The sequence below is a fragment of the Volvox carteri genome (genome assembly GCF_000143455.1).
Source record: "Volvox carteri f. nagariensis unplaced genomic scaffold VOLCAscaffold_26, whole genome shotgun sequence".
NCBI classification, from domain to species: Eukaryota; Viridiplantae; Chlorophyta; class Chlorophyceae; order Chlamydomonadales; family Volvocaceae; genus Volvox; species Volvox carteri.
This window is the reverse complement of record NW_003307569.1, coordinates 1,579,422-1,604,367: the sequence shown is the minus strand read 5'-3', so window position 1 is coordinate 1,604,367 and position 24,946 is coordinate 1,579,422. Positions and strand designations below refer to the sequence as shown.

The 24,946-nt window shown below is 50.0% G+C and overlaps 4 protein-coding genes across 4 annotated transcripts; 3 read left to right on the top strand and 1 right to left on the bottom strand.

Annotated features, from left to right (window-relative positions):
• Window positions 1-2,491: 2,491 nt before the first annotated feature.
• Window positions 2,492-3,360, top strand: VOLCADRAFT_92575 (uncharacterized protein; the record flags this gene model as incomplete). The annotated part of the gene is made up of 2 exons (XM_002951948.1): window positions 2,492-2,566; window positions 3,061-3,360. 2 exons carry the CDS (start codon window positions 2,492-2,494, stop codon window positions 3,358-3,360), a joined length of 375 nt encoding a protein of 124 aa, XP_002951994.1.
• Window positions 3,361-3,668: 308 nt separating this feature from the next.
• Window positions 3,669-4,400, top strand: VOLCADRAFT_92574 (uncharacterized protein; the record flags this gene model as incomplete). The annotated part of the gene is made up of 2 exons (XM_002951947.1): window positions 3,669-3,788; window positions 4,089-4,400. 2 exons carry the CDS (start codon window positions 3,669-3,671, stop codon window positions 4,398-4,400), a joined length of 432 nt encoding a protein of 143 aa, XP_002951993.1.
• Window positions 4,401-9,611: 5,211 nt separating this feature from the next.
• VOLCADRAFT_92572 (uncharacterized protein) lies at window positions 9,612-12,157 on the bottom strand (the record flags this gene model as incomplete). Its single annotated transcript, XM_002951873.1, has 6 exons — window positions 9,612-9,845; window positions 10,087-10,377; window positions 10,616-10,816; window positions 10,900-11,114; window positions 11,312-11,547; window positions 11,733-12,157. 6 exons carry the CDS (start codon window positions 12,155-12,157, stop codon window positions 9,612-9,614), a joined length of 1,602 nt encoding a protein of 533 aa, XP_002951919.1.
• Window positions 12,158-12,446: 289 nt separating this feature from the next.
• VOLCADRAFT_92571 (uncharacterized protein) lies at window positions 12,447-14,555 on the top strand (the record flags this gene model as incomplete). The annotated part of the gene is made up of 4 exons (XM_002951946.1): window positions 12,447-12,828; window positions 13,286-13,611; window positions 13,818-13,926; window positions 14,452-14,555. 4 exons carry the CDS (start codon window positions 12,447-12,449, stop codon window positions 14,553-14,555), a joined length of 921 nt encoding a protein of 306 aa, XP_002951992.1.
• Between the last annotated feature and the right edge of the window lie 10,391 nt (window positions 14,556-24,946).

The window sequence follows — 24,946 nt, the reverse complement described above, 5'->3', positions numbered from 1 at the left end:
TTGGTTAGCTATGGGACGCGACTTATAAGCAGAACTTCCTTGTGTTTGAGTTTGGTTAGCTATGGGAAGCGACTTGCAAGCAGGACTTCCTTGTGTTTGAGTTTGGTTAGCTATGGGACGCGACTTGCAAGCAGAACTTCCTTGTGTTTGAGTTTGGTTAGCTATGGGAAGCGACTTGCAAGCAGAACTTCCTTGTGTTTGAGTTTGGTTAGCAATGGGACGCGACTTGCAAGCAGGACTTCCTTGTGTTTGAGTTTGGTTAGCTATGGGACGCGACTTGCAAGCAGAACTTCCTTGTGTTTGAGTTTGGTTTGCTATGGGTCGCGACTTATAAGCAGAACTTCCTTGTGTTTGAGTTTGGTTAGCAATGGGACGCGACTTGCAAGCAGGACTTCCTTGTGTTTGAGTTTGGTTAGCTATGGGACGCGACTTATAAGCAGAACTTCCTTGTGTTTGAGTTTGGTTTGCTATGGGACGCGACTTGCAAGCAGGACTTCCTTGTGTTTGAGTTTGGTTAGCTATGGGACGCGACTTATAAGCAGAACTTCCTTGTGTTTGAGTTTGGTTAGCTATGGGACGCGACTTGCAAGCAGGACTTCCTTGTGTTTGAGTTTGGTTAGCTATGGGACGCGACTTGCAAGCAGAACTTCCTTGTGTTTGAGTTTGGTTAGCTATGGGAAGCGACTTGCAAGCAGAACTTCCTTGTGTTTGAGTTTGGTTAGCAATGGGACGCGACTTGCAAGCAGGACTTCCTTGTGTTTGAGTTTGGTTAGCTATGGGACGCGACTTGCAAGCAGAACTTCCTTGTGTTTGAGTTTGGTTTGCTATGGGTCGCGACTTATAAGCAGAACTTCCTTGTGTTTGAGTTTGGTTAGCAATGGGACGCGACTTGCAAGCAGGACTTCCTTGTGTTTGAGTTTGGTTAGCTATGGGACGCGACTTATAAGCAGAACTTCCTTGTGTTTGAGTTTGGTTTGCTATGGGACGCGACTTACAAGCAGAACTTCCTTGTGTTTGAGTTTGGTTAGCTATGGGACGCGACTTATAAGCAGAACTTCCTTGTGTTTGAGTTTGGTTAGCTATGGGACGCGCCTTGCAAGCAGGACTTCCTTGTGTTTGAGTTTGGTTAGCTATGGGACGCGACTTGCAAGCAGGACTTCCTTGTGTTTGAGTTTGGTTTGCTATGGGACGCGACTTTCAAGCAGAACTTCCTTGTGTTTGAGTTTGGTTTGCTATGGGACGCAACTTTCAAGCAGAACTTCCTTGTGTTTGAGTTTGGTTTGCTATGGGACGCGACTTGCAAGCAGGACTTCCTTGTGTTTGTTTGAGTTTCCATGTAAGCAACTATGGACAACTAAACCATCCATCCTTGGCCTGTTTTGCAGTCCTGTCAATATTCCAAGTTCTGCACCTGCAGCCTCATTTTACAGCAGAACACCCAATTCTAATCCTCCAACTGTGTTCCCAATCCTATGGCAGCGACCTCACCCTAAACTTGCGAAAGCCTGCAATCCCCGTCCTGTCGACCAGGGTCCCATCCCCATCCCTGGCCAGGGCTCCCAATCCCCTCCTTGGTCAAGGTTGCAATCCCCATCCCTCAGACAGGGATCCCATCCCCATCCTCACCCCCGACAGCAATCCCCATCCCAAAAGTAGTGTAGCACGCCTAATCCCTAATCCTCGCCCTGGGCCCCACATCCCATCCTGACGTCGTCAACCCTATTCCCCATCCCGCCTGACCAGTACCTGCCCCCAATCCCCCATCTCTGCAACCCTCTGACCCGGCATTCACATTGCCTTAACCTCCTCAAGCTTGTCGGGGTGTGACACGTGGGCATGAACCTTGTGACAATGGGCATTGTCACAAAGAAACTGGTTGCAATCAGAAATGCATTTTTGCTCATGCCAGGTTACCGACATCGGTTACCGATTACTTGGGACGGTTAACGGATAACGGTTCGCCCGGTAATCCTACCGACCGGTTACCCATCTCGTTAACTGGACCCGTTAGGTCGGAACCGGGCCGGAACCGGCCTGGAGTATGCCGTTGGGCCTGGGCCAGATTTGCAAATGAGCAGCAGAAGGTGAGTCATCACCATTACCACACTGTACAACGCCATACAAACTGCAAGTCCAAGTCAGTTTAATCCTGCTGACCCCCCCTCACGTCATCCAGTCAAGTCATCCACTCCATTTCGGTCCATGAACTGTTACCTCCACTCCATATCTCTTGGGCTACCTAGCCATAATCTCACGCCCCCGACATTGTTGGTGATGTAACCAGGAATCGGACCCAGGATCTTACGTCACATGTCATAGTAATGTCTCTAGACCAGGCCATCATTATTATCCCTACTGCACCATTTGAAAGGAAGCACGGTATAACATTTCCTTTATGTCTGATTATGTATAGGAGCTGAACGAGGCCAACACAACAACTGCCAGCAAGGCTACGAACAGCCAGTTCAGAACCTTGGCCGGCGAAGGTGCCATGCCAGTGGGGGTGCCTCTGCAGCCTCGCACTGAAGGCCAAAATGCGACCACTGGGAAGCAGGCAGTGAACCTGGTAAGTGCTTGGTTTGGGTGTGGGCCAGGGATGCAAACATGCTTGGCTTGAGCATGTTACTTCATTTAAGTAAGGACATGTAGTGAAGGCTATGCCACATCTTCAGTAATGAAGGCAGGGCATTGAATTCATCCAGTATGCACACAAACAAATCTGCCATTCACTCCCGTAAACAGGTAGGGTGGGGTCGCAAGATGTGTGTGTGGTGCGTGCATGCACCTTGTGGATATGTAAGGATGATGGCCTGCGGGATGCTATTACAGATATCATCGATGTCCTGGTTTGGGTGATGACTAGAGGGGTTTAAAACCCCCAATGTTGTAAGAAGGTTTAGCTCCCTTGGCATCTCCCTGACTACGCTTTGCCTGGTGTTACACATACACAGTACATGAAATCCTTGCAGTTTTTGGCCATTATGTTGGTGTGGTGCCGCCACACAGCCACTTATCTCTTTGCTTACTAGGCCATGCTCTCCCTGTGCTGTGTGCCCTCAGCAGACGCCTTGTGATGTACCACGAAACAGCATCAAGCCTTGTATCAATCTTGATGCCGACTCGGTGGATAACACAGAATCAGTCAGCATGGCTGAAGCAGGTCCTTCGTCTGCAGTACCAGTGGCAGTGCAGAAGAAGCCTGTCCTCAAGTGCTCGTACCCTCCCATGGGTGCTTGCACAAACAGCTTGCTGATCTGCACCACAGACCTCCAACATCTTGGAAAAGGCGAGCTCCTGAATGACACATGCATCGACTTTGGCACGAGGTTAGAATTTCAGGGGCAGGTGGCTGGCAAATAGGGGGTCAATATCTTAAGGACATGCCGGCTGCATGGTATGATGGGAGCAATAACAATTTTCCATGCATGACTTCCTTCAACAGGGTGGCATGACAGAACTTCTATCATGCCTGGATGTTCGGAACTAACGTTCTGTAGTAGCAAATATATTGGGTCCATGTTGGGTGCAATGTGTTTCCGGTGCCTGACTATATCTTGCATGTATTAAGGCATCAACATATTTCTGGTTGAACCAACAAACGCAAGGACAGCTCTTCATATCCCTTGCACCACACTATCAACCCAGCTGCACATGCACATGTATTAATTATGGTTTGTAGGCACATTCTCGAGAACTTGCCACCGGAGGTTCGGTCCAGATACCACACCTTCAACACTTTTTTCTACGACAAGTTAAAACAGGAAGCGGATGTGACCAACTGGACCAAGGTGGGATTTTAATTGTTCTCAAATTTTCACTGAACTGCATGCAGTGTGTGTGCCGCAGCAATACACAAGCTAGCATGCCGCGCTTTTTTTGTTTCTTCTTTACAAAACACCCATGGTGACCCACAATGTGCTACTTTCACAGTAGCAGTTTCAATCACCCATTCATGCTTCAGTAACTTGTAATCTGTAGGGACAGTGCCTACACTTCATACAATAGTGTCATGCATGGGTGACAAAAAACTATACTGGCATTAACTGGTCGTACTTATGCTTCCATTTCCATTTTTATTGTACCCCCAGGAAGTGGACATCTTCAGCAAAGATTTCATCTTCATTCCTGTGCACAGCGACATGCCTTGTAGGCACTGGTCGCTTGCCATCATCTGCCATCCAGGCAACGTGGTACATCCGGTAGCGGACAGGAACAGTGCTGGGGAGCCGCAGCACAATGGTGGTGGCCGTGCACTTATTCTGCACCTGGACTCCAGCGCTGCAGTTACCAGCTGGTGGGTGCAGATTGCTTATGCAGGATCGGGGTACATAGTTCATGCCGTATTGGAAACACACACTGTGATGCAATGGAGGTTCCGATATTGTGACCAGCCAAGGTAGAAATTCCTGACGATTGTGGAAGGTATGAGCGCCCCTAGTCAATGGACGGTGGTGGCCTGGGATAAAATAGACCTGCGATCTGACCTGTAATGGAATTGAGCCGCCATTCATCCGGCATATTCCGTTGCATGCCGGTGGTGGGTGCTGAACCTGACCTATCCACTGAGAAGTCGTGTAGGGTGGCTGGATGCGGGTGCCCTGTAATACCGAGAAAGGCAGGGTTTCACCAGGTAGCGGCCACATGTGAAGATATGCCCCCTGTCCCACACATCATACACCAACGCAATAGTGTCTGCTGTCCTGTAACCTTGTGTATCAGATCAAAGTGCTGTTCAGACTCACAAATCCACATGCCACAGGTATGGCTTGTGCAACTAACCCATCATGCCTTGTAGGCGTCCATTCATCTGAGGAGATATTCGAGGTGCTTCGTGGGTACCTTGCTCGTGAGTGGGCACGCAAAGCACATGACAGCAACAACACATCAGTGCCACGGCAATGGCTACGGCGCTTTCAGGCTGCTGGACAGCAGGCACCACCTGTCGTGTTCACTGCTGCAACGATCCCAGGTGTCAGCATGTCTGGAAGTCTACCCCAGCAGTACAATGCCACTGACTGTGGCCTCTTCCTCCTGGCGTATATGGACTTCTTTGTAGGCGCCAACCCACGCTGCATCATCCTGAATGGTAATGCCAACGCAGAAGGTTAGTCATGTAATAGTTAGGATACCCCATAATTAATATCTGAAATATGAAATATGAATTAAAGTGTGTGCCCATGCACGAGTATGACCTTACATGTGTGCCAAAATGTGCATATGCACACATATGTGTGGACATGTGTGCATGCCTTAGCATGCCTGTCTGAGCATGACTCTGTGTTTCATAGTCGTGGGGTGCGTGCCCTGTACCTGCAAACTGCTAAATACAGCTCTGTATATGTGTGCCTATGCACGCCTAGGTGTTCACATGTGTTTGCAAATGTAAAGCTTGACAACAAGTTACCACTTTGAAATTAATGATTGTGTATGGTCTTCCTTTAAAACAGGAACAACTTGCTCCCTTTCAAGCTCACACATGCCTGTACCCGCATGTATACATTCTGTAGGGGTGCGTGCTCTGGCGGCGAGTGAGAAAGCTGCTGATGCAGCCACAATACTGCGGAAGGATTGGTTTACCAGCCGCAATGCAGCTGTGCTTCGCGACCACCTTCGGGCACTCATCAGTGAGCTCATGCTCCAATGTAACACGCAAGATGTTGCAGATGAGGAACATCGCATCCTCCTGGACCAGGCGCGGCATACTGTTCAGGAATACAAGGCCAGGCCTCTCAAGTGAGTATGATGTGGGTAGAGTGCCCCTGGCCAATAATGAGCACATCCACACGGCCAAGAACCCAGCAAAAGCCCATACCCAAGGTGTATTCATTGTCAAACCTTGTGTAAGGGATGTTGCACTGTCACTGTGTCGTGCCTGAGCATACTTCGTTTTCCTTGTCCATACATGGTGAGCATTGATCCCCATGATTTGTGATGCTGCCTGCAGGATGGGGCGTCACTACCTGGGCCCAGTGGAATACCTGCAGTACATCAAGGAGAACAAGCAGGTGTGGACCATGGTAGGCTATAGTGGCATACAGGAGTACATGTGATGGATGTGTTTACAATTATCACTTGATACACCCAGGATACTACAGAATGTCAGTGCAGCAGACTCATGCATATGGTATGGAAGTCAACATTTTCATTCACGGTATACACGTCGGGAAGCTGGCCCTGTGGGTGGCCATTGCATTGCCAGAGGACCAATACCCCACAAAAGCATGCAAGGACTATGCCAGAGGCAGGGTTGTAAAAAGTACCTGACCATGTATATGATGTAGCACCTCATGTCCCGTAGTAGCAACTTTTGCCTGTGCTCACCATATATGACACTCTTACTGACCAACAGTGTCATGTTTGTGACATGCATTAGCCCATATGAATGGCAGCAATGCCATGGACATGATTTTGCCTGCTGATGCGTATGCAGCAGGCTTTGGATGGTGGACGTGCAGCTGAGCTGGGCGCCATGATGGATGGTGGCCTGGTGAGTAGCAGCTGCAGCGACAGCGGCAGCAGCAGCAGCAGCGACAGCAGCAGCAGCAGCGACAGCGGCAGCAGCAACAGCAGCGGCAGCGGCAACGGCAGCAGCAGCAGCGGAAGCGGAAGCGGCAGTGGCAGCCGCAGCCGCAGCCGCAGCCGCAGCCGCAGCCGCAGCCGCAGCCGCAGCCGCAGCCACAGCCGCAGCCGCAGCCACAGCCGCAGCCGCAGCCGCAGCTGCAGCCGCAGCCACAGCCGCAGCCGCAGCCGCAGCTGCAGCCGCAGCCACAGACACAGCTGCAGCCATGGCAGCAGTGGCAGCAGCAGCAGGCACAGCAGCGGCAGCAGCCGTGACAACAGCAGCAATAGCAGTGACAGCCGTAGTGGCATCGGTGGTGGCAGTGGTGGCAGTGCTTCTGAGCAGCAGCAAGCAGAGGCAGCTGCAGATAAGACTCCGTCCAAGCAGGAGGAGCTAGCACATGCAGAGTTGGGCCAATGCAGACAAGAGCAACCTGCTGTAGCTGCAGCTGCACCATCCTCAGAGCAGCAATGCAGCTCGTGCCCAGCCTCCCACTATAGCTGTGATTCATCCAAGCTAGCCTTTAAGCTTCGCGCCTTGGGGATTGCGGTGGTGTCACCAAATTGGCTTCATGGGCGGATCACACCTGACATTTGTCAGGCTGCTGAGCTGCATGTGGGTCAGCATGGCGTCCCAATTTTCCAGGGTGAGAAGCAGGACAGCAAGGGTGCAGCTATGGAAGATGCTGAGGGCCTGGTGGATATTGACATTGGCACTGGGCAGCGACTGCAGGTGGAAGTGGGTGACTCATGCCCCGCTGTTCTGCGGACTTTTGTACGGGAAGTAAAGCAGCGGTTCAGGGATGAGTACATTGACATCCTTGGGCCACACTTGAAGGTCTACAAGCCGGTCATCCTCGGTAACAAGCCGGATGGAGCTGGGGGCCAGCCCGTAGCAGCACAACAGCTGCATATGGACATGAAGCCAAGCACAAAGGAACCCCCCGGCTACATCATGTTTGCACCACTTGCACCGGACACAACCCTGCTGGTGGTGCCAGGCAGCCATGAATGGGCACGTGTAGTCTGTGAGAGGCTGGAAGAGGAGCATCAGGGAGATGCGCTGGCTGTGCAGGATATGCCTCATTTCCAAGTGCAGCGCATCATCCTCCAGCCTGGCCAGATGCTCATCATGGACGGCAACCTGGTGCATGCGGGTGATGCCGGCAGGATTGGTGTGTGGGCACCTCGCCTGCACTGGTACATGCAGAGGTCAAAGGTGGACAATGTCACACACCTTGTATCCCAGTACGGCAAGGACTTCGAGGCCCGGTTCCACCTGCCCAAACCCATGGCCTGATGGCTGCATGTGTTGTACTATGACTGTGTCTATTATGCTAGTGGTGTCCCGGGTGTCTGTTCACAACTTATTAATGGATGCACCTGTATGGTTTAAGCAAGCTCTATATCATTCATTATGAACCACTGATATTTTTTTGATACATTTTCGCCTAGTAGAAATGGTACATCCTGTGTTTTGTTAATTTAATTTTTTAATGGTTTCAGGGTGTGATACTTTGCATGGGCAGCGGACCGGTCTAAATAGTTTTTCTGTGATACTGGTGTATAGGCCGTGGTCAGTGCATCATAATGGTCACCACGGTGCAGGATGTTTAAAGTTGCTCGGCAACTTTAAGGGCTCTTTAGCCATGGCCCATTACATGCATGTCCGGTGTACTTTACTGTTGTACATCGACCTTTAGCCCAAGTACGTCATATCCGTCCGTATTCCAGTGGCATTGCCTGGCTGCTGAAGTGAGCCCATAGATCATGTAATGCCTTTTATCCACCGCTGCTTACTACTGTCCCTAGTGGCCACCTGCATTAAGGACGCAATCCATGTACAAAATAGACGACCTCTTCTCCCAATCCTTCCCACACCATGCTAGTATACCTGTTGTGCACCACCTCTTTCCAGATCAAATATCTAAGTAGGTAGGTAGGCGTCATGTAGTATCTCACACCACAATGACACTGTCATAGCTGTACTCGTGAGTCCATTGGTCAGCAACAGCCCACCACTTTCCCACGTGACACCTGAGGTTGGTTACCAAGCAAGTGCTGATGCCTGGCCAGTACAACTATGTTCTGGTCAGATACCGTGGCCAATCAGGTGACACTGTGGGGCTGGATGTATTGTTTGGGCAGCACAACAAGGTGTTGGCAACAATAGGTTGGCTGGGACCTGCCTGTATGGCCACTTGGGCTTTGTGTGCCAAGTTGGCCTTCACCATTTCCGGCATGACCAGACCACAGACATCAATCCCCGCCCAGCTGACACATACATCGTCAACCAGAAGAGTTCTTCATGTCCTCACGTGGATGCATCCACAGCTAAAGGGGAGGCCATGCTACAGGTCTGTAACTCCCTCCCAGGCCATCATAGAGAGGGTGTATGTGCTTGTTTCCTTTGAATTGGGTGCAACAAAATATATGTGTTACAGTGTATGAAGTAGAGTGCAGTGACATAGCGCACCCAATGAAGCACTGAAATATGGGTCCACGCTGGCATGCCTGTTGCTCTGTCCGAGTCCTGTGTTTGTGTGCCATGTTGATTTCTTTTGATTAGGCAATGAAGAACACAATCCAATGGACACAGACGTTTACAGAGTACGAATGCAATACACATGCATGGCAGCATGGCTAAAAAGAACTGGACAATAAATTCCATGACGGCCCATCAACCAGCAACAGCACGCTCCCTAGGCCTGTAATATGGGATGCACCTTACCGTCACTACAGACATCTCATCAGAAAGGTATGAATGTACATTGCATCCTAGGAAAATTATGTTGATAATGGGCCTCACCCCAAACACAGTACCTCTTGCACTTATTTGGGGGGCAGGCTCCTCCCCATCCCCATTGCTATGCTTCCTAGCCTGGCAGGGGACCACAGGCCATGGTACGTTTCAAGGTCAACAACCCGCTTATATTCATTAGGGGTATCAGTACAGTACCTCCATCCATCTTACATATTGTACATATGCATCTCGGCATGCAACTGTATCGTCTTTAAGTACTATTCTCCTGTCTGTACTGCAGCTCCACATACTACTGGTCTGACATGGCAAGGATCAAGTCGTAGGCGCTCATATGCAAGCAATGCTTGGATGCCTTGCCTAGCACGAATTCGTTGCCCACAATGTTGAGGTTCGTAGCCATGTCAGAGTGCCGCCAGGCCTGCACAATGCTGAGTGCACTCTTGTAGGCCAGGTGCATCTCTGCAGACCTGCCCCCAAGGTAGCCTTTGGAAGCTGCTACGTCCCCACGCAAGGCACGTTGCACCTGTATATCATATGACCATGCATGACCATAAAAGACGAAATGCGGTTGGGTAAAATGAACAAATCATACATGCAGCCTGTTTTTTTGTACAAACATTATATGCCTGCATGTACAGATGCACATACACATGCACTCTCAGCCACTGCAGTGGCTGGGAGTGCAAGTGTGTGTAGCCAGCTGGCTACATAGGATACATGCCTTGCAAACCAGCAACCTTCATGACCAAGCAACAAAACCTTACCTCCATGTCCACAAGGGCCAACTCGTGACGAGTGAACTCCAGTTTGCTAATGTCCGTAAACAGATGCAGATCCCTGCTGTTGACACGTCTAATCTTGCAGTAATACGAAATGAGGCATGATTGGAAGCGGGCATCAGCCATGTGCTTGCCATCCGTGTCCCGGTATGTCTTGTCCAGGATGATGGCTTTGGCACCCTCGGTGCCCACCAATCCCCGGTACTCCTGGACAACTTTCTTGCGGATCTCTGCCATGGCTGCATGCTTGAAGTTGGTGTACATGTCACCACGATACTGCAGCATGGTTACAACAGGATGGGGCATGTATTCATGGAATAGGTACAAATGTGTCAATGTAAGACCTGTAAGACCATAATACATATGCACTTGTATAAAAATTCATGCAAACCACATGGCATGCAACAAGATGTGCCAAGAATTGCAGGGAGTTGAGCACAGTATCATACAGTTGCATGCATCTCGTCATTCTAGGATTGAAATGACAGACCCGCCTAGGCTGTAAATGTCTTACATATGAAATCGTCTTCTCGGTTTCACTTGATTGAAGCAGTGACACCGATGGGGTGCCATCAGCAGACTTGTACCCGAGGAGTCCTGCGAGGAAGACCTTGAAGGGGTCCAAGTGGTCGGGCCGTGCCTCGAACATGAAATACGGATCTTGCCGAAATTTCTTGATGAAGCTGTCCACGACCTGCTCACGTGCCACCTTCGCCTGCACATGAAAGGGCGTATGAAGATTAGTTTGATGTCACCCTTGATTCATGCATACCAGGTTCTGCAGTAGGTGAAACTTACATTGGCAACATGGCCCTTCTTTGTGGCAGGTTCCACCAGGGCCTTGAGTTCGGCTAGCTCCTTTCTGACCTCCTGAAAGCCCTGCTGCAGCACAGTTTTAAGTACATCCTCCATCCCTTGTGTAAGGGAGACCGTGGCCATGTGTGCCGGGGAGGCCACCGCCCCTGGTGTACGGCAAACCACTGCCCCTTGTGTAGGGGAAACGATGGCCCCTCCTGTAGGATGGAGAAACATTCAAGAAATTACTTGAACAGAGATGATGAGAAACGAACCCTAAGTCATGTCACATTTGCCTCATGTCAAACCCTAGGTTATATCTCCAAGCACCACTAATGCATACACAATGCATCCATACCAGGTGGGCTGCCACCAGAGCGCCTCAGCTTCTTCCTGGCCTCCTTATCATCCTCACTGCGGTTGGCCTTCCTGCGACGTAGCACACGCTCCTCCGTGGTGGCTGTAGGCTGCTGCTCGCTGCTGGTAGCTGCAGGGTTGACACCTGCTGGCTCCACAGTAGCCGGCACATACTCCTCGTCATTCTCATCCTCCTCCTCTGCAATACCTTCCAGAGCAAATCCACCAGCGTTGCCCATTGCCATCATCTGCTCCTGAGCAGTGCCTGCTGGTGGTGCACTGCCTGGCTGCTGGCTGGGCCCAGCTGCAGAAGATCCACCCACATGCCCTCTGGCGTCTGCAGCTATGGACGGCTCCCTCCCAGGGGTGTTCTGTTCACGAAACATGAATGGCAAACGATTGTTTAGTTATAGAACAGCCTGATGGGGCTCAGAAAACCCTAGTCATGACATACCTTTGAAGGAGGCATCGGGACGGACCTGTACACGGTGAAGCCCTGAGAAAGGACGTCACAAAAATCAAAAGAATGGTATCTCTCCCCCCGAACAATCGATCCAGGAATCAGCCAGCTGACTGTCCTGCCCTTGATGGGTTTCTCCTTCACGGAAACTATTATACGTAGCTCCCTGGCACCATCTTCCTCGCGCTGCCTCCATTCGTAGGCCTGAACTAGCAGCTGTGCCACTAGATTAGCTTCATCATCGAAAAAGAACAGCTCCTGTCCTTTTTCGAGCTCCGACTTGGTGCCGTCCAGCAGGTTCAGCACACCAGTGTCTCCATGCCCTTTAATTGCTGAGCGTGCACGTGTTATTTTGAAATATTTTTGAAGGATCGATGGGTTGCCCCAGAACTGCCGTTCATCACGCGTAAAAAGGGAATTTCTGTCGATCGCCACGAAGGACATCGTGCACACACAATGAGCAAAGGACGTTACTCCGAACCTGATGAATCTTTAATCGTTTAGTCAATGTCACAAGAATATAACGCTAAGCCGGTCTATCCGCATATATCCGTATGATACACCGCCGCCATACTTAAGGAGCCCTATTCGGGATCTGCATCATGGATGTACTGAAATGTCCATCAAACATACATTCCATTTCCTTATTCTTACACGAAACATAACTCGGCTTGTACTTCTAATCCGTTTCGTAACAACCCTGCAGCTACTTCGTTCCTTGAAATTCCCTAACATGGCAACTTTCGTGGGAAACAATATCTGTGCGTACTGTCATAAGTTCTTCATTTTCTTGGATCGGCATTATTGCCGTGAAAAACATTCCAGGGACTTCAAGGCATCGTTGAACACCCAGCGGCCAGCGTCTAGCGCGGCGGCGCTCGTCATTCACGATACAAACAAGGTGGGCCTCGCTGATATGCCACATTCAGCAGAGGATCCATCCAAGGATTTCTGCCAACACGGGCAGCCAGCAGCTTCCGATACTGGCTCGCTGGACATGGGCCAGTCCTGCCTCGAGAACTTGGAGTTGGTGTTGCCTTCGACACAAGAGGCCGACTCTGTGAAACAGCCGTTCAACATCCAGGTGGAAACCTTCCTTGCATCCGTACTTTCCGGTAAGGTAAAGGCAGTAAGCATGATGACGTTTGAGCGAGGATCAGGACAAGCAGCTCCAGGCAGCTGCCAGCACCTGCTGGCAGGCGCCACCTTCTGCCCTTACATTTTTCTTCCTCATTGTTTGCAAGACATTTTCCGTAGTAATACATGTTGTTAGTTGTTTATTATGTAACGTCTCTCTGCAATTCATTACCTGTGCCTGCAGTACAACCCCTCAGCAAGTGCTGAGGGTGTGAAGGGATGCAGTTGCCCCTACATAATACTATTATGCTTAGTAAGCATTCCTTCTTCACATCCTGGTGGGGGGGGGCTGTTGTCAAACTTCGGTTACTTCCTTTTGTTGTTCGTCGGACTTTAAGCTGGCAGAAGTATGCAATTCTTCAAGAACATCCATACATAGCATTTTAACATGACGAATAAGACTGTACACTGCCTGCATGCCCTCCTGCCCTGCAGCAAACAATCTTTCAAAGTTCTTGACCCTGTTTCGGGGTGGTGATGCATATCTGCCTTCCGGGACGAATGAGAGAGAAGTTTTTAAAAACATCCAGACACACAGCAGGGCAGCAGAGGCGTTTATGCATGTCGACATTTCGAGACAGGTCGGACTGGACAAGGAGCTAAGTGTTGCCGTACACAAGGATCCCATCGGCTTGGTGAAGCGCATGCTGGAACTCCCTGACGGCAACGCGGTGTTGAAGCCAACTGTCGTCATGGACGACGATGGACAACAACGAGTATATAATGAGATGTGGACGGCAGACAAGTGGATATCCGACCAGGTATGTGCAACCGACACACAACCATGGACAGGTTCATAACCCAGAGGTAACAAATCATAAGGGGTTTGCATGTTAGATGCTTGAATTCCCCCTATTATTTTGTTGGAGTGTAAAGAATAGATGTTGATTGTGGGCAACGACACAGCATGAACTGCTCTTGTTGAATGCATTACAACTCAGGTTTGTTTGCCTTACTTGAAATACAGGTGACGTGGGCAAAGAAGTCGCCCATCGTGTACATCATGCTGTGGTCTGACAAGATGAATTATGACAAGGCGGGACGCCAGACTGGTCACCCGATTACTATTTCCCTAGGTAAGTCTGCATGATCTGTATGAGAGTACCTGTCGACATGATGATAATAACAATCTAAACCAACAGGAATGACTAGTTGTGAATAGATCAGCAATGCGTTCATGAACAGGTGAGAGGGGGTTCATAGGTGATGTAGTAGCTGAGGTGCTGGTCAAGCGCTTTGCATTTGCAGTTGTTCTGCAGAAGGAGTTCCTGTAAGCCTGGCCCCAAGCCTATGCAAGTGGTGTACTATTCGAGAAGAATGCATCATTCCAAAGGTGAACCTTCCTAAGTATGTTGCCTCCCCGCATACAACCCTTTGCAGGTAACCACCCGGTGGAGTTCCAGAGGACGGAGAGGGGCACATCCCTCATTGCACTGCTGCCGAGTGTTGCTCCACGAGAGGGTAATAATGATGCTTGCTTGCATGCATGGTGCAGCAACCTAAACAGCTATGTTTCCACGGCGGTTGCAAATGCTTTGGAATTCAATGTAGGAATTCAACTTGGTAGTAATGTTTATCGATGCCTTTTTCCAATCATGTAGGTGAGAGCAAGGACAGCGAGTCGTTCAGGACCCTGAAGCGCAAAGTGCTGCAGGTTGCCCTGGAGCAAGTGCTGAAGCCTTTCAAGCAAGCTAGTTACGAGTAAGAGTTCATGTCGCCCTGGTTGAGCATTCAACATAATTTTGGCATGACGTTTTTTATGACTGATTTATTACCAAAAAATTACCTTCTAATTCGTGACAATTGCATGGAAATTAAGTTCTTTCTGCTGCTTGTTATTGTATTCCTGCTGCCTCAAGAAAGAGCTTCAGACGGCATGCTTTGTGGGTGATCTAGAACATGAGAGATGGAGAGAATTAGCTATTGATCCCCACTATAGTGCCCATGTGAAGCGCAAACCTGAACCCAAACGCCATAGAGCAGTGCAGATATTAGCTGTGCTTAAAAACCATAGCATGTTGTGAATGTTCACTGTCCACTGCCTTTTTTGTGAGCAGGACAATTACCATGCGTGATAGCAAGGGGAAAGCCCACAAGTGCAGGCTGGCGCTCGGAGCGTTCATTGCAGATCTGCAGGAACAGTGGGAAGCCCTTGGCCTGCGTTACTTTAGAGATGTGTCCACACTGGCCACGAAGGATGACATGATCAACCTGGATTCTGATCCACCTCTGCGCCATGAGGAAGACATGAAGGTGATGCAGGGGGACCTCACACCAATGCAATGCATGTATATGCTTCAGTGGTCATCATGTACTAGCAGACTGGCCTTGTCTTATTAGTCAGCGCATACACACTTTAAAATGTATAATGAGCAGCTTTTCATGCACCTTGACCGGTTGTAAACAGATTTCTTAGGCCTTCAAATGTATTTGCTTCACAGCTAGATTCAAGCTATTAATAGTGTAATGGAGTTTGTGATCAGTACGGTATACTGCCACTGGGTCATTATCCATGTTTGATTGTCGCGGTTATTTACTTACCCATATATTTACTTAACCATATATATATACATACATACATTTGCAGCAGCAGGTTGCTTCCTTTCTGCATGGTGAAGGCTCACCAGATGCTCCTTGATTGTCTCGTGTGTTAACATGTAATAACCCTATTACATATGTATGTATGTATATACAAGCCTGCTATGTAGCCCGAGTGACTGTGTGCCAGAATGTAGTCTCTTAAGCAGGAGCACGTGGGCACTTATAGAAAGCCTCATTCTTTCTAGTAAAGTGTACACCCCCCCCGCCTGCCTCCCCTAAGAGACACCCGCAGCAGACACCCCCCTAAACACCCCCATACACAGAGGCACATGCAGATGGTGCAACTGCAGCAGTATCATTTGTTCATGCAGGCCATCCTATCGCACTGGTGGCACCACCATTCGCAACAGCCTTAACCAGATCCATTCCTGGCCTAATCCGCTGCTTTGATGGTTGTGAAAGGTTGCCTCATGCATGCTTTTCCATCTCCTGAGTTTGTCTCTTTGGACCACTTGTATATGGTGCTGAACCCTCTTGAACCACGTGCATGTCTTAACAAATTCCATGGCCCTCATTCAAACGTTGGCAATGTTTTACTTGTGAACTGCCCATCATTTTTGGTTCGAGTTTTGCTATTGTACGGATCAGCCTGAATCCATATCACTTCCCATAACACAAAGACAATGCATTCAGCGCCTATTATTCTTGTTCAGAACATGCTGCATGTACCCATAATGTGCAGGCACTCTTGGCAGGGGATGCCACCCTGAAGCAACGGAACGAGGTCGGATTTGTGGGCGAGGAGGTGGCGTTATGGGGCTTTGCCAATACCGACATTTACCAGTGTGTACCTGTGGACACACTTCACCAGGACTTCAACGGTATCTCGCTGCATCTCATAGAGGCTTTAAAGGCATGTATAGAGGATAAGTGCAAGCAGCAGAAGGAGAGAGTGAACTTGAAGATCAGGGGACGGCTTGCCTCATATCGGCGTTTGCATGGTGGGGGTCGGATACCCAAGGAGAGCCTGTGGGCAGAGAAGACATGTGCAGAGGTACGTATGCTTTGAATGTTTGTGTTCCTTACTTACTGTAAGCATGTATGTAATGCAATACTCCGCAGCAATACAGAGACCTTGCTTGACGAAGGTATAGTGTGACACCAGTAGTGTTTGCTGCCTGCTGTTACCTCCCCAACCAATGGAACATCCTTCCACAGGAGAGAGAGTGCATCATGCGGTTCATGGGCATTGCTCTCCATGACCTTGAGCAACTGGGACTGCCACATGACATCCCGGAGTTCTTTACAGGTAGGTGCTCATTGTCTGCAGACCCAGCTGGGTGAAGCCATTGCTGTACACACCAACACTCCTGATGAGGTTCTGTGTTTATATGTGCCGTGTATGTGCCGCTTGCTCCATGCAACCAAACATGCTTCATTGCAGCTTATGGGCGCTACATCCAAGTACGTGACATGCCAAGGCACACGACTGGAAGCCTCGCCTTTCTGGATGACCTAATAGCAAGGTAGGATGAAGGCACGAGTGATGGACAGTCAGATCACTGCTTTGAACAATGTACATGTTATATGTGTCACTCGTGAAGGCTACTACAGATATGAACATGTGTTCATAATACTGCTGTGTTTGCTTGCAGACTGCAGACAGATATGATACGGCTGTTTGGCCGATACAAGAACTGGGGAAACATCCCCAAGTTCTTTAACATGCGAAAATACACGTGGTGCATCCGGCAATGGGGCATGACTGACTTGACAACGACGGGCCCCAAGGAGAGCTTTGTGAAGACTGTGCGTAAAGCATGGGAATTTACAAACAAGCATCCTGACACCATAGATAAGCAGGCAAGTGTGAACTAATCAATATCAGGGGTGTATTTGCCATCCATATGCAACGCCTAAGATGACTTGTGAGTGACATGCATTCTGTGTGCCACCGCCTTCATCATACAAATCTGGCAGGTTGTGAATAAGCTGGGTGCCATCACTGCTGGGGGGATGGCTGCTGAACACGAGGGTGCAGCAGCAGAGGCAACTGATAAGCACCTGGTATGTGTGCTTGAAGCTATGTATGTGCTGCAGATGTTGCTGTAACCATCTACGATTTTATATGCCGCTACACGCCTAACCCACGTTGCACGTATCAACGTACCTGTGTACCAGAGAGCACAGGTACTCAGGGACAAGAAACATGCCATCGGCCGGTCAGGTCTCAGCCTTCCTTGGATACAGGCCATGGAAAAGGTTAAGAATCTGCAAGGTCGGTGTATGCAAGCTTGTATTTTCCCAAAATGTTGACCCAATGGCATCACACTATATGCATGTCTTGCATTTTTTTTGCAAACAGATGAAGCAGCCTGGGGCATGGAGGGTGCAAAGTACCTGCAGCAGTGCCTTACAGAGCAGCTGGTGGCTGCCTGGGGGGTGTCTGCACAGGATCTGGATCATGCCAAGGTAGGCTCGCTGGTTACATAGGTTCATGATACAGTGCTAGCAGGTTTAGCAGTGTTAATTTAGCTAGTTGTTTACTATGCTATGCATGTGAACTTCACACTTGTAGGTTGTCATCAGGCGTATGGGATGTCTTTACTACGCCCCACTTCACACCGTCACTTACATCCGTGGTGGCGGCCTGGCTAAGTCCCTTTTCAAGACCCAGGCATGCCCAGTGTGCGACATTTCAATCCTGAACAATGACACCCCAGGGGGCTATGGTGTGTGGTACGGACGGGTAGGCAAATGGAGGTTTGGTTTCCATTCGTTGTGTGTATGTACTTCAGTTCTCTGGAGTTTGCTCATATGTGCATGGCCCTTGTGTGCAGGTGCAGCTACTGCTCAGCGTGCTCTACAAAGACAAGGTAGCAGATGTGGTGTATGTTAAGTGGTTTGATGCTCCAGAAGATGAATGGAACCGTGAACTGAATCTCCGTCCGCTGCGATGGCAGAGGTAATAAAAGTAGTTTACACACAGTCATAATTTCAGTTGTATACCTCCCTCTCTTGCACTAACACTAACCATTGATTGTCCACACAACCTCCACTTCCAGGGTGACTGGAAAACCAGCAGCAGCTTATGGGTGTATCCCGTTTGAGTCCATTATCGAGAGAGTGTGCATTGTTCGGATCTCCCAAGTTAAAGTCAAACGTACACGTGGTTCCTCCAGCAGAAGCATGGATGATGTGGAAGAGTCCATGGGCAATGCAGTTCCCACAGCACAATTTGTGCTCAACGAGCTCATCGGCAGCCCACCCCATGGCCTTTTGCCAGTCGTGTTGGAGGATATTGCTGAAGAAGTCAGACAGCAGTCTCAAGAGAGTGAAAAGCGAAGCTTGCACCCATCAGAAGCGCGGGCACTATTGGACAAGCTTATGGCCATCGAGGAATGGGAGCAATGGGAGTCTGGTTGTGTGTGGTCAAAAGATGATGACACAGATGAAGTTTCATCAGACGAGGCGTAGCAAAGACGTCCTAGATAATAACGACCGGGTAGAGGAGGATTGATCAATTGGGGCTCATGGGAGTAGGAAATGACTGTTTGTGTTGTGCTGATAGTGTTGGACAATTTATTCTGTTAAGTGTTTTGGTTGTGTTTTGGAGTTGCAGCATTAATAACATGTGGATTATTCATTTAGTAAAGCAGACTGAGGGATTGTGGGCTGAGAGCTGAGATTCCTTGTGTGATTTGTGATAGTAACGTATGAAGAATATGTGAAAATTGTAATCCCCTGAGCTTCTATGCATCCCATATATTTCTGTACACAGATGACACATGTAAACAACATCCTGGCAAGTATACAGCATAGCCTAAATAAGGTCAGGTATAGGCTGTCATGTAAACATGAAGGCCTATTATGTGATGCCTATAGCAGTCTTGTAATAGGCACTCGTGTACACACGCACCTGTATAGGCACTGTTGTTTACAACATCACGTGTAGACGCATGCAATATACCTGGCAAGTATACACACAGCCTAAACAAGGTCAGGTATAGGCTGTCATGTAAAGGCCATTGCATATTTCGTTATGCCTATAGCGGTCTTGTAATAGGCGCTCATGTACACACGCACCTGTATAGGCACTGTTGTTTACAACATCACCTGTAGACGCATGCATATACCTGGCAAGTATACATCACAGCCTTAACAAGGTCAGGTATAGGTTGTCATGTAAAGGCCATTGCATATTACGTGATGCCTATAGCGGTCTTGTAATAGGCGCTCATGTACACATGCACCTGTATAGGCACTGTTGTTTACAACATTACCTGTAGACGCATGCATATACCTGGCAAGTATACATCACAGCCTTAACAAGGTCAGGTATAGGTTGTCATGTAAAGGCCATTGCATATTACGTGATGCCTATAGCGGTCTTGTAATAGGCGCTCATGTACACATGCACCTGTATAGGCACTGTTGTTTACAACATTACGTGTAGACGCATGCATATACCTGGCAGTATACACCACAGCCTAAACAAGGTCAGGTATAGGCTGTCATGTAAAGGCTATTGCATATTACGTGATGCATATAGCGGTCTTGTAATAGGCGCTCATGTACACACGCAGCTGTATAGGCACTGTTGTTTACAACATCACCTGTAGACGCATGCATATACCTGGCAAGTATACATCACAGCCTTAACAAGGTCAGGTATAGGCTGTCATGTAAAGGCCATTGCATATTACGTGATGCCTATAGCGGTCTTGTAATAGGCGCTCATGTACACATGCACCTGTATAGGCACTGTTGTTTACAACATTACGTGTAGACGCATGCATATACCTGGCAGTATACACCACAGCCTAAACAAGGTCAGGTATAGGCTGTCATGTAAAGGCCATTGCATATTACGTGATGCATATAGCGGTCTTGTAATAGGCGCTCATGTACACACGCAGCTGTATAGGCACTGTTGTTTACAACATCACCTGTAGACGCATGCATATACCTGACAAGTATACACCACAGCCTAAACAAGGTCAGGTATAGGCTGTCATGTAAAGGCCATTGCATATTACGTGATGCCTATAGCGGTCTTGTAATAGGCGCTCATGTACACACGCACCTGTATAGGCACTGTTGTTTACAACATCACGTGTACACATATCTGTATAGCTTGGAAGTATACCGCATAGCATAAAGAAGGTCAGGTATTCTACATATATACAGGGTCCTCTATTAGGCAAACATGTACATATGTCCCTCTTTAGGTCTGGGCCTTTATTTCTCGTATAATACGTGTACACCTAACTGGCCTATATACCTTTCACCTATTTTCCCGAATATCTCGCCTATACAATGCCCGAAAAAATACAGACGGACGATGCCAGCAAGGAGCCTCCCTTCCTGTTCCTTGACAGGAAGGGCAGGCCGGTTGCAGGTGTCGACGCCCCATTCACGGATGAATGGAAGCTTATTCAAAGGAAGTATGGTGCACCCTGGCCGACAGTATTCTGCCCCATGAAATTTAGGCACCTCCATGCCACTGTGAGGTTCAAAGACCTGGTGGACAATGTGGCAGACCAGGAGGAGAAAGCCCTCGCAGGGGATGCACTCGTCATGGGTAATTCTGTTGCTGTCTGGCGCCGCCACTACATAAAGGGTCGTGACAGCATCGTGGCACAGAAGGCTGTTGGGCACCTCGGGCGCTGGCGGGCCATGGAGAGGCAGAAACAACACGGTGGCGGTGGTGCTGCTGACACTGGAGGGGCAGCAGCAGGCAGGCAGCAGGGTCAATGGATGCAGCACCAGCACCAGCAGGACCGCGACAACCAGGTTGTGGATGAGGATATGGGTGAGGCTGAGGAGGCTGACAAGGAGGCTGAGGAGGCTGAGGAAGCGGAGGAGGCGGAGGAGGCGGAGGAGGAGGCTGAGGAGGCTGAGGAGGAGGCGGAGGCGGCTGAGGAGGCGGAGGAGGCTGAGGAGGCTGAGGAGGCTGAGGAAGCGGAGGAGGCTGAGGAGGCTGAGGAGGCTGAGGAGGCTGAGGAGGCAGAGGAGGCGGAGGAGGCGGCGGAGGAGGACAACGATGACAAGGAGGAAGTGCAGCTGCCACTGCAGCAGCAGCACAGGCAGCCAGCCAACAACAGCTGCAGCAGTGGCCATGGCAACATCAACGGCAGGCAATTGATGTGCCCACCCTTGCTGCTGCCACGACGACTGCCAGTGCAGCAGCCACCACAGCTGTTGAGGCTTGGCAAGCGCTGCCACAGTTGCAACGAAACTCCAGGCAAGCGACCACACCTCGGGTCAGGGGGAATTCAAGCATCATTGTCCAAGAAACAGAAGTGCAGCATGGGCCAGCACCTACTACGGACCTGCGGGGGTGATGATCATGGTGACCCCAGCAGCAACGAGGAGGAGACAGGGCTTGTGTGGCGGCATTGGCAGCAGAAGCAGAAGCAGAAGCAGGAGCGGCTGCAGCAGAAGCAGCAGTTGCTGCAGCAGCAGGTGCAGCGGCTGCAGCAGCAGGAGCAGCGGCTGAAGAAGCAACAGCAGCGGCTGCAGAAGCAGCAACGGAAGCAGCTACAGAAGGAGCAGCGACAGCAGCAGCAGCAGAAGCAGCAGCAGCAGAAGCAGAAGCATAAGCATAAGCATAAGCAGCAACAGCAGCAACAGCAGCAACAGCAGCTGTGCAAGCAAAAGCAGAATGATAAAAGATAGCAGCAAGGCCATGCTGATGGGTGGTGTGATGGCACCCATGGGGGAGAGGGGGAAGATGTGTAAAGAGGAGAAGACCTATAGCAATGGGGAGGAGGGAAGACCTGGCAGTAGTGGAGCCATGTGTGTGTGGGGGGGGTACGTTGTGTAGTGTAGTGGGTTGGTAGGAGCAAACGGTGGAGGAATGGTAGGAGATGTGCATGGTTATGATAGGGTGCGTGGAGGGGAAAGAAGCGGCATGGCCACCCAGTAATAGAGTAGATGGAAGTTCCCTGTGTGTCTCAGCATATTCGCAATTCATGACTGTGTATGCTTTTGTGCATAAAATAACCCCATGCATGAAGGGGATGTGCTATCCACCCAGCCACCCAGTATAGCGAGGAGTAGGGGCCCCACTCATGTCGGTCAAACATTTTGCTGAGAGCTGAGTGCCGGATCCTATGATGCATCTCATCAATCATCAGAGGTACAGGCAAAGAAAGTGTAGGGAGCAGGGAGGGGAAAAAGAGGGGGTGTGGGGTGCTGGGGAGGAAAGGGGGACAACGGAAGAGGCCGGTAGAGAATGATACCTTTACAATATTCCAAATCGAGGATGCCTCCACAAACGACATAACTGATTTATCGTGGTGATCTGGTGTTGTCGTCTTCCACGCATGTTTTGAGCATGTAGGGGAAGCGGCGGCATACATACACGTGTCCGCGTCCGCATGGAGAGAAGCCCATGGGTCACACAAGCAATAATGCTCATGTACATGCACAGCATCTACAGAGGATACAACGCAGTGCCACCAACACATTATTTTGCAGTGCCTTGGCCCTTGCTTGAACTTTGTGTGTTGCTGCTAGGAGGTGCTGATTGTGCGGTTGGGGCATCACTCCAAGCGGTAGTTGGGTGCAGATCCGTGCAGGGTGCACGTCACGAGGGTGCAGGGTGTGTGGGTTAATAGCGTGCATACCAATAGGGGTGCAAAGCGCCCCTATATATGCTGCTTTGCGAGCTGGCATTAACCGTGGATGTGCGCAATACTTTGCGAGTGCTTAATACTTTGTGAGGCCATAAGGCTTATCCAGGAAACACTTCAACGCTCGGTCGTACACCAGAAGGATAGACTTGTTTAGGCTTCTCGATGGCCTGTGAAACATTTCATGTGCGCTATGTAAGCAAAAAGCTATTGCAGCAAAGGCTTATTTGTAACGGCCCATCATCATTCCTTAAAATCGCGCGTTTGCATCACCGGCAAAGCCTGGCAAACCGGCAGCCTCTGCAGGTTGTGTGTGACTGCAGATAGCCGTTTAGGTGTGGAACTGAAAATGTCTTGTCTGTGAATGTCAAGTGAAACCAGGGGGGAGCCACCGGCTAAATTTTAAATATGACAGGGGCCTTTGGGGTTGAGTTATTGTCATTGGTGATGGCTTTTGACATTGTCTATGTGCTGTACTCCAACACATCAAGGACTCCCTTCCCCTCCCATCTGCCCTCCCTTCTGCCCTCGCCTGCGCCGCCAGCGCAGCGCCGCCCTTCCCTCATCCGCCCCCCGCAGCGCCGGCCCCCCCCTGCGTTGCCCAGCGCAACGCTGCCCTCCCCTGCGCCGCCCACTGCAGCGCCGCCCTTCCCTCATCCGCCCCCCGCAGCGTCCACGTAGGGCAGGTCAGCGTACGGCTAGGGGGCCGCAGGGGAGGGCGGCGTTGGGCTTGGGGGGGCGCAGGGTAGGGTTTTCTAGCGCGGCCCCTTACCTCGCACATCCTCTCGCTCCTTTCGCTGCCAACGAGACGGCCACCCAGTGCGGGTTTGCTGCTGATGCAGTCCATCTGCCAAAAGGGGGGAAAGGGGGCCTGGGGGATGTTGTTATGTTATACAGGAGGCCTCTACCAGGTAGAATAATGCTGCGTAACGCAAGACAATATTGCAGGGCCTGAGTGCTTGCTTTGTTTTGAGGGTTTGTAGCCTGGATTTGTCGATACGGCGGTTGGGGGATTGCACGAGATACTTGTATGGGTGCGGTGCGGAGCTCGCATGTGCACACAGAGCAAAACACACCTTTTTACGCTATAGATTTCTTCGCCGCGCAAATGTGTGTTGACTCAGTATGTATCAAATTAATGCTTGTCATGGCGACGTCGTGCTGCGTTGGGATTTGCAGCCCATGATTGGACTGACGAGGTGGGAGCGCGGGATGTGAAGCAGAGCATGGGCAAGCTTGTTTGTTTCCATTATTCATGATTTTATATCTATGTGTGAGATGATGTCTCTGGTCGCGTCGCAGTTTGTTCGCTGGTGGTTAGAATCGTTGTACGAGCCGTTGCATGAGCCGTTGTCAGTGCCGCTCTGAGTGTTGTTGTCATTGCCGACGGCTTTTTGGACATTAAAGATGCTGTAATCCAGTATATATTGAGCATTTCGCACCTCATATGCAGTGCTGCTTGATGAAACACAGTTTGCCAGGCGGATGTTGTTCGATGGTGTGTCCGGACATTAGCCGCCCGTGGCTGTGCGGTCTCTTGTAAAGGAGAGGCAGCACCATACCCCAGGTCATGTCCTCAAAACATTGACACGTCTACATTCGCATCGCTCGCTTTAGTCTGTGGAGGTGCTTGTGTGGTGTGGACATGTCACCGAACGTCCATTGTCGTGCTCCATTTGAGCACGAAAGCTTTGTTTTGCGCCTCCGTCAAACCTATAGTTCTGCATCGTTCCACACGTGCGAAAGTTAACATACGGGAAGCAGAGCGCCACAGAGCATGGTTTTTAAGAAAATCTCGCTTGCACGCCACGGGCCGCCAACGAATATACAATCCTAACGCATACACATGCGCACCCGCGGTCGCTGCGTGCGCACAAGAAAATCTCGCTTGCACGCCACGGGCCGCCAACGAATA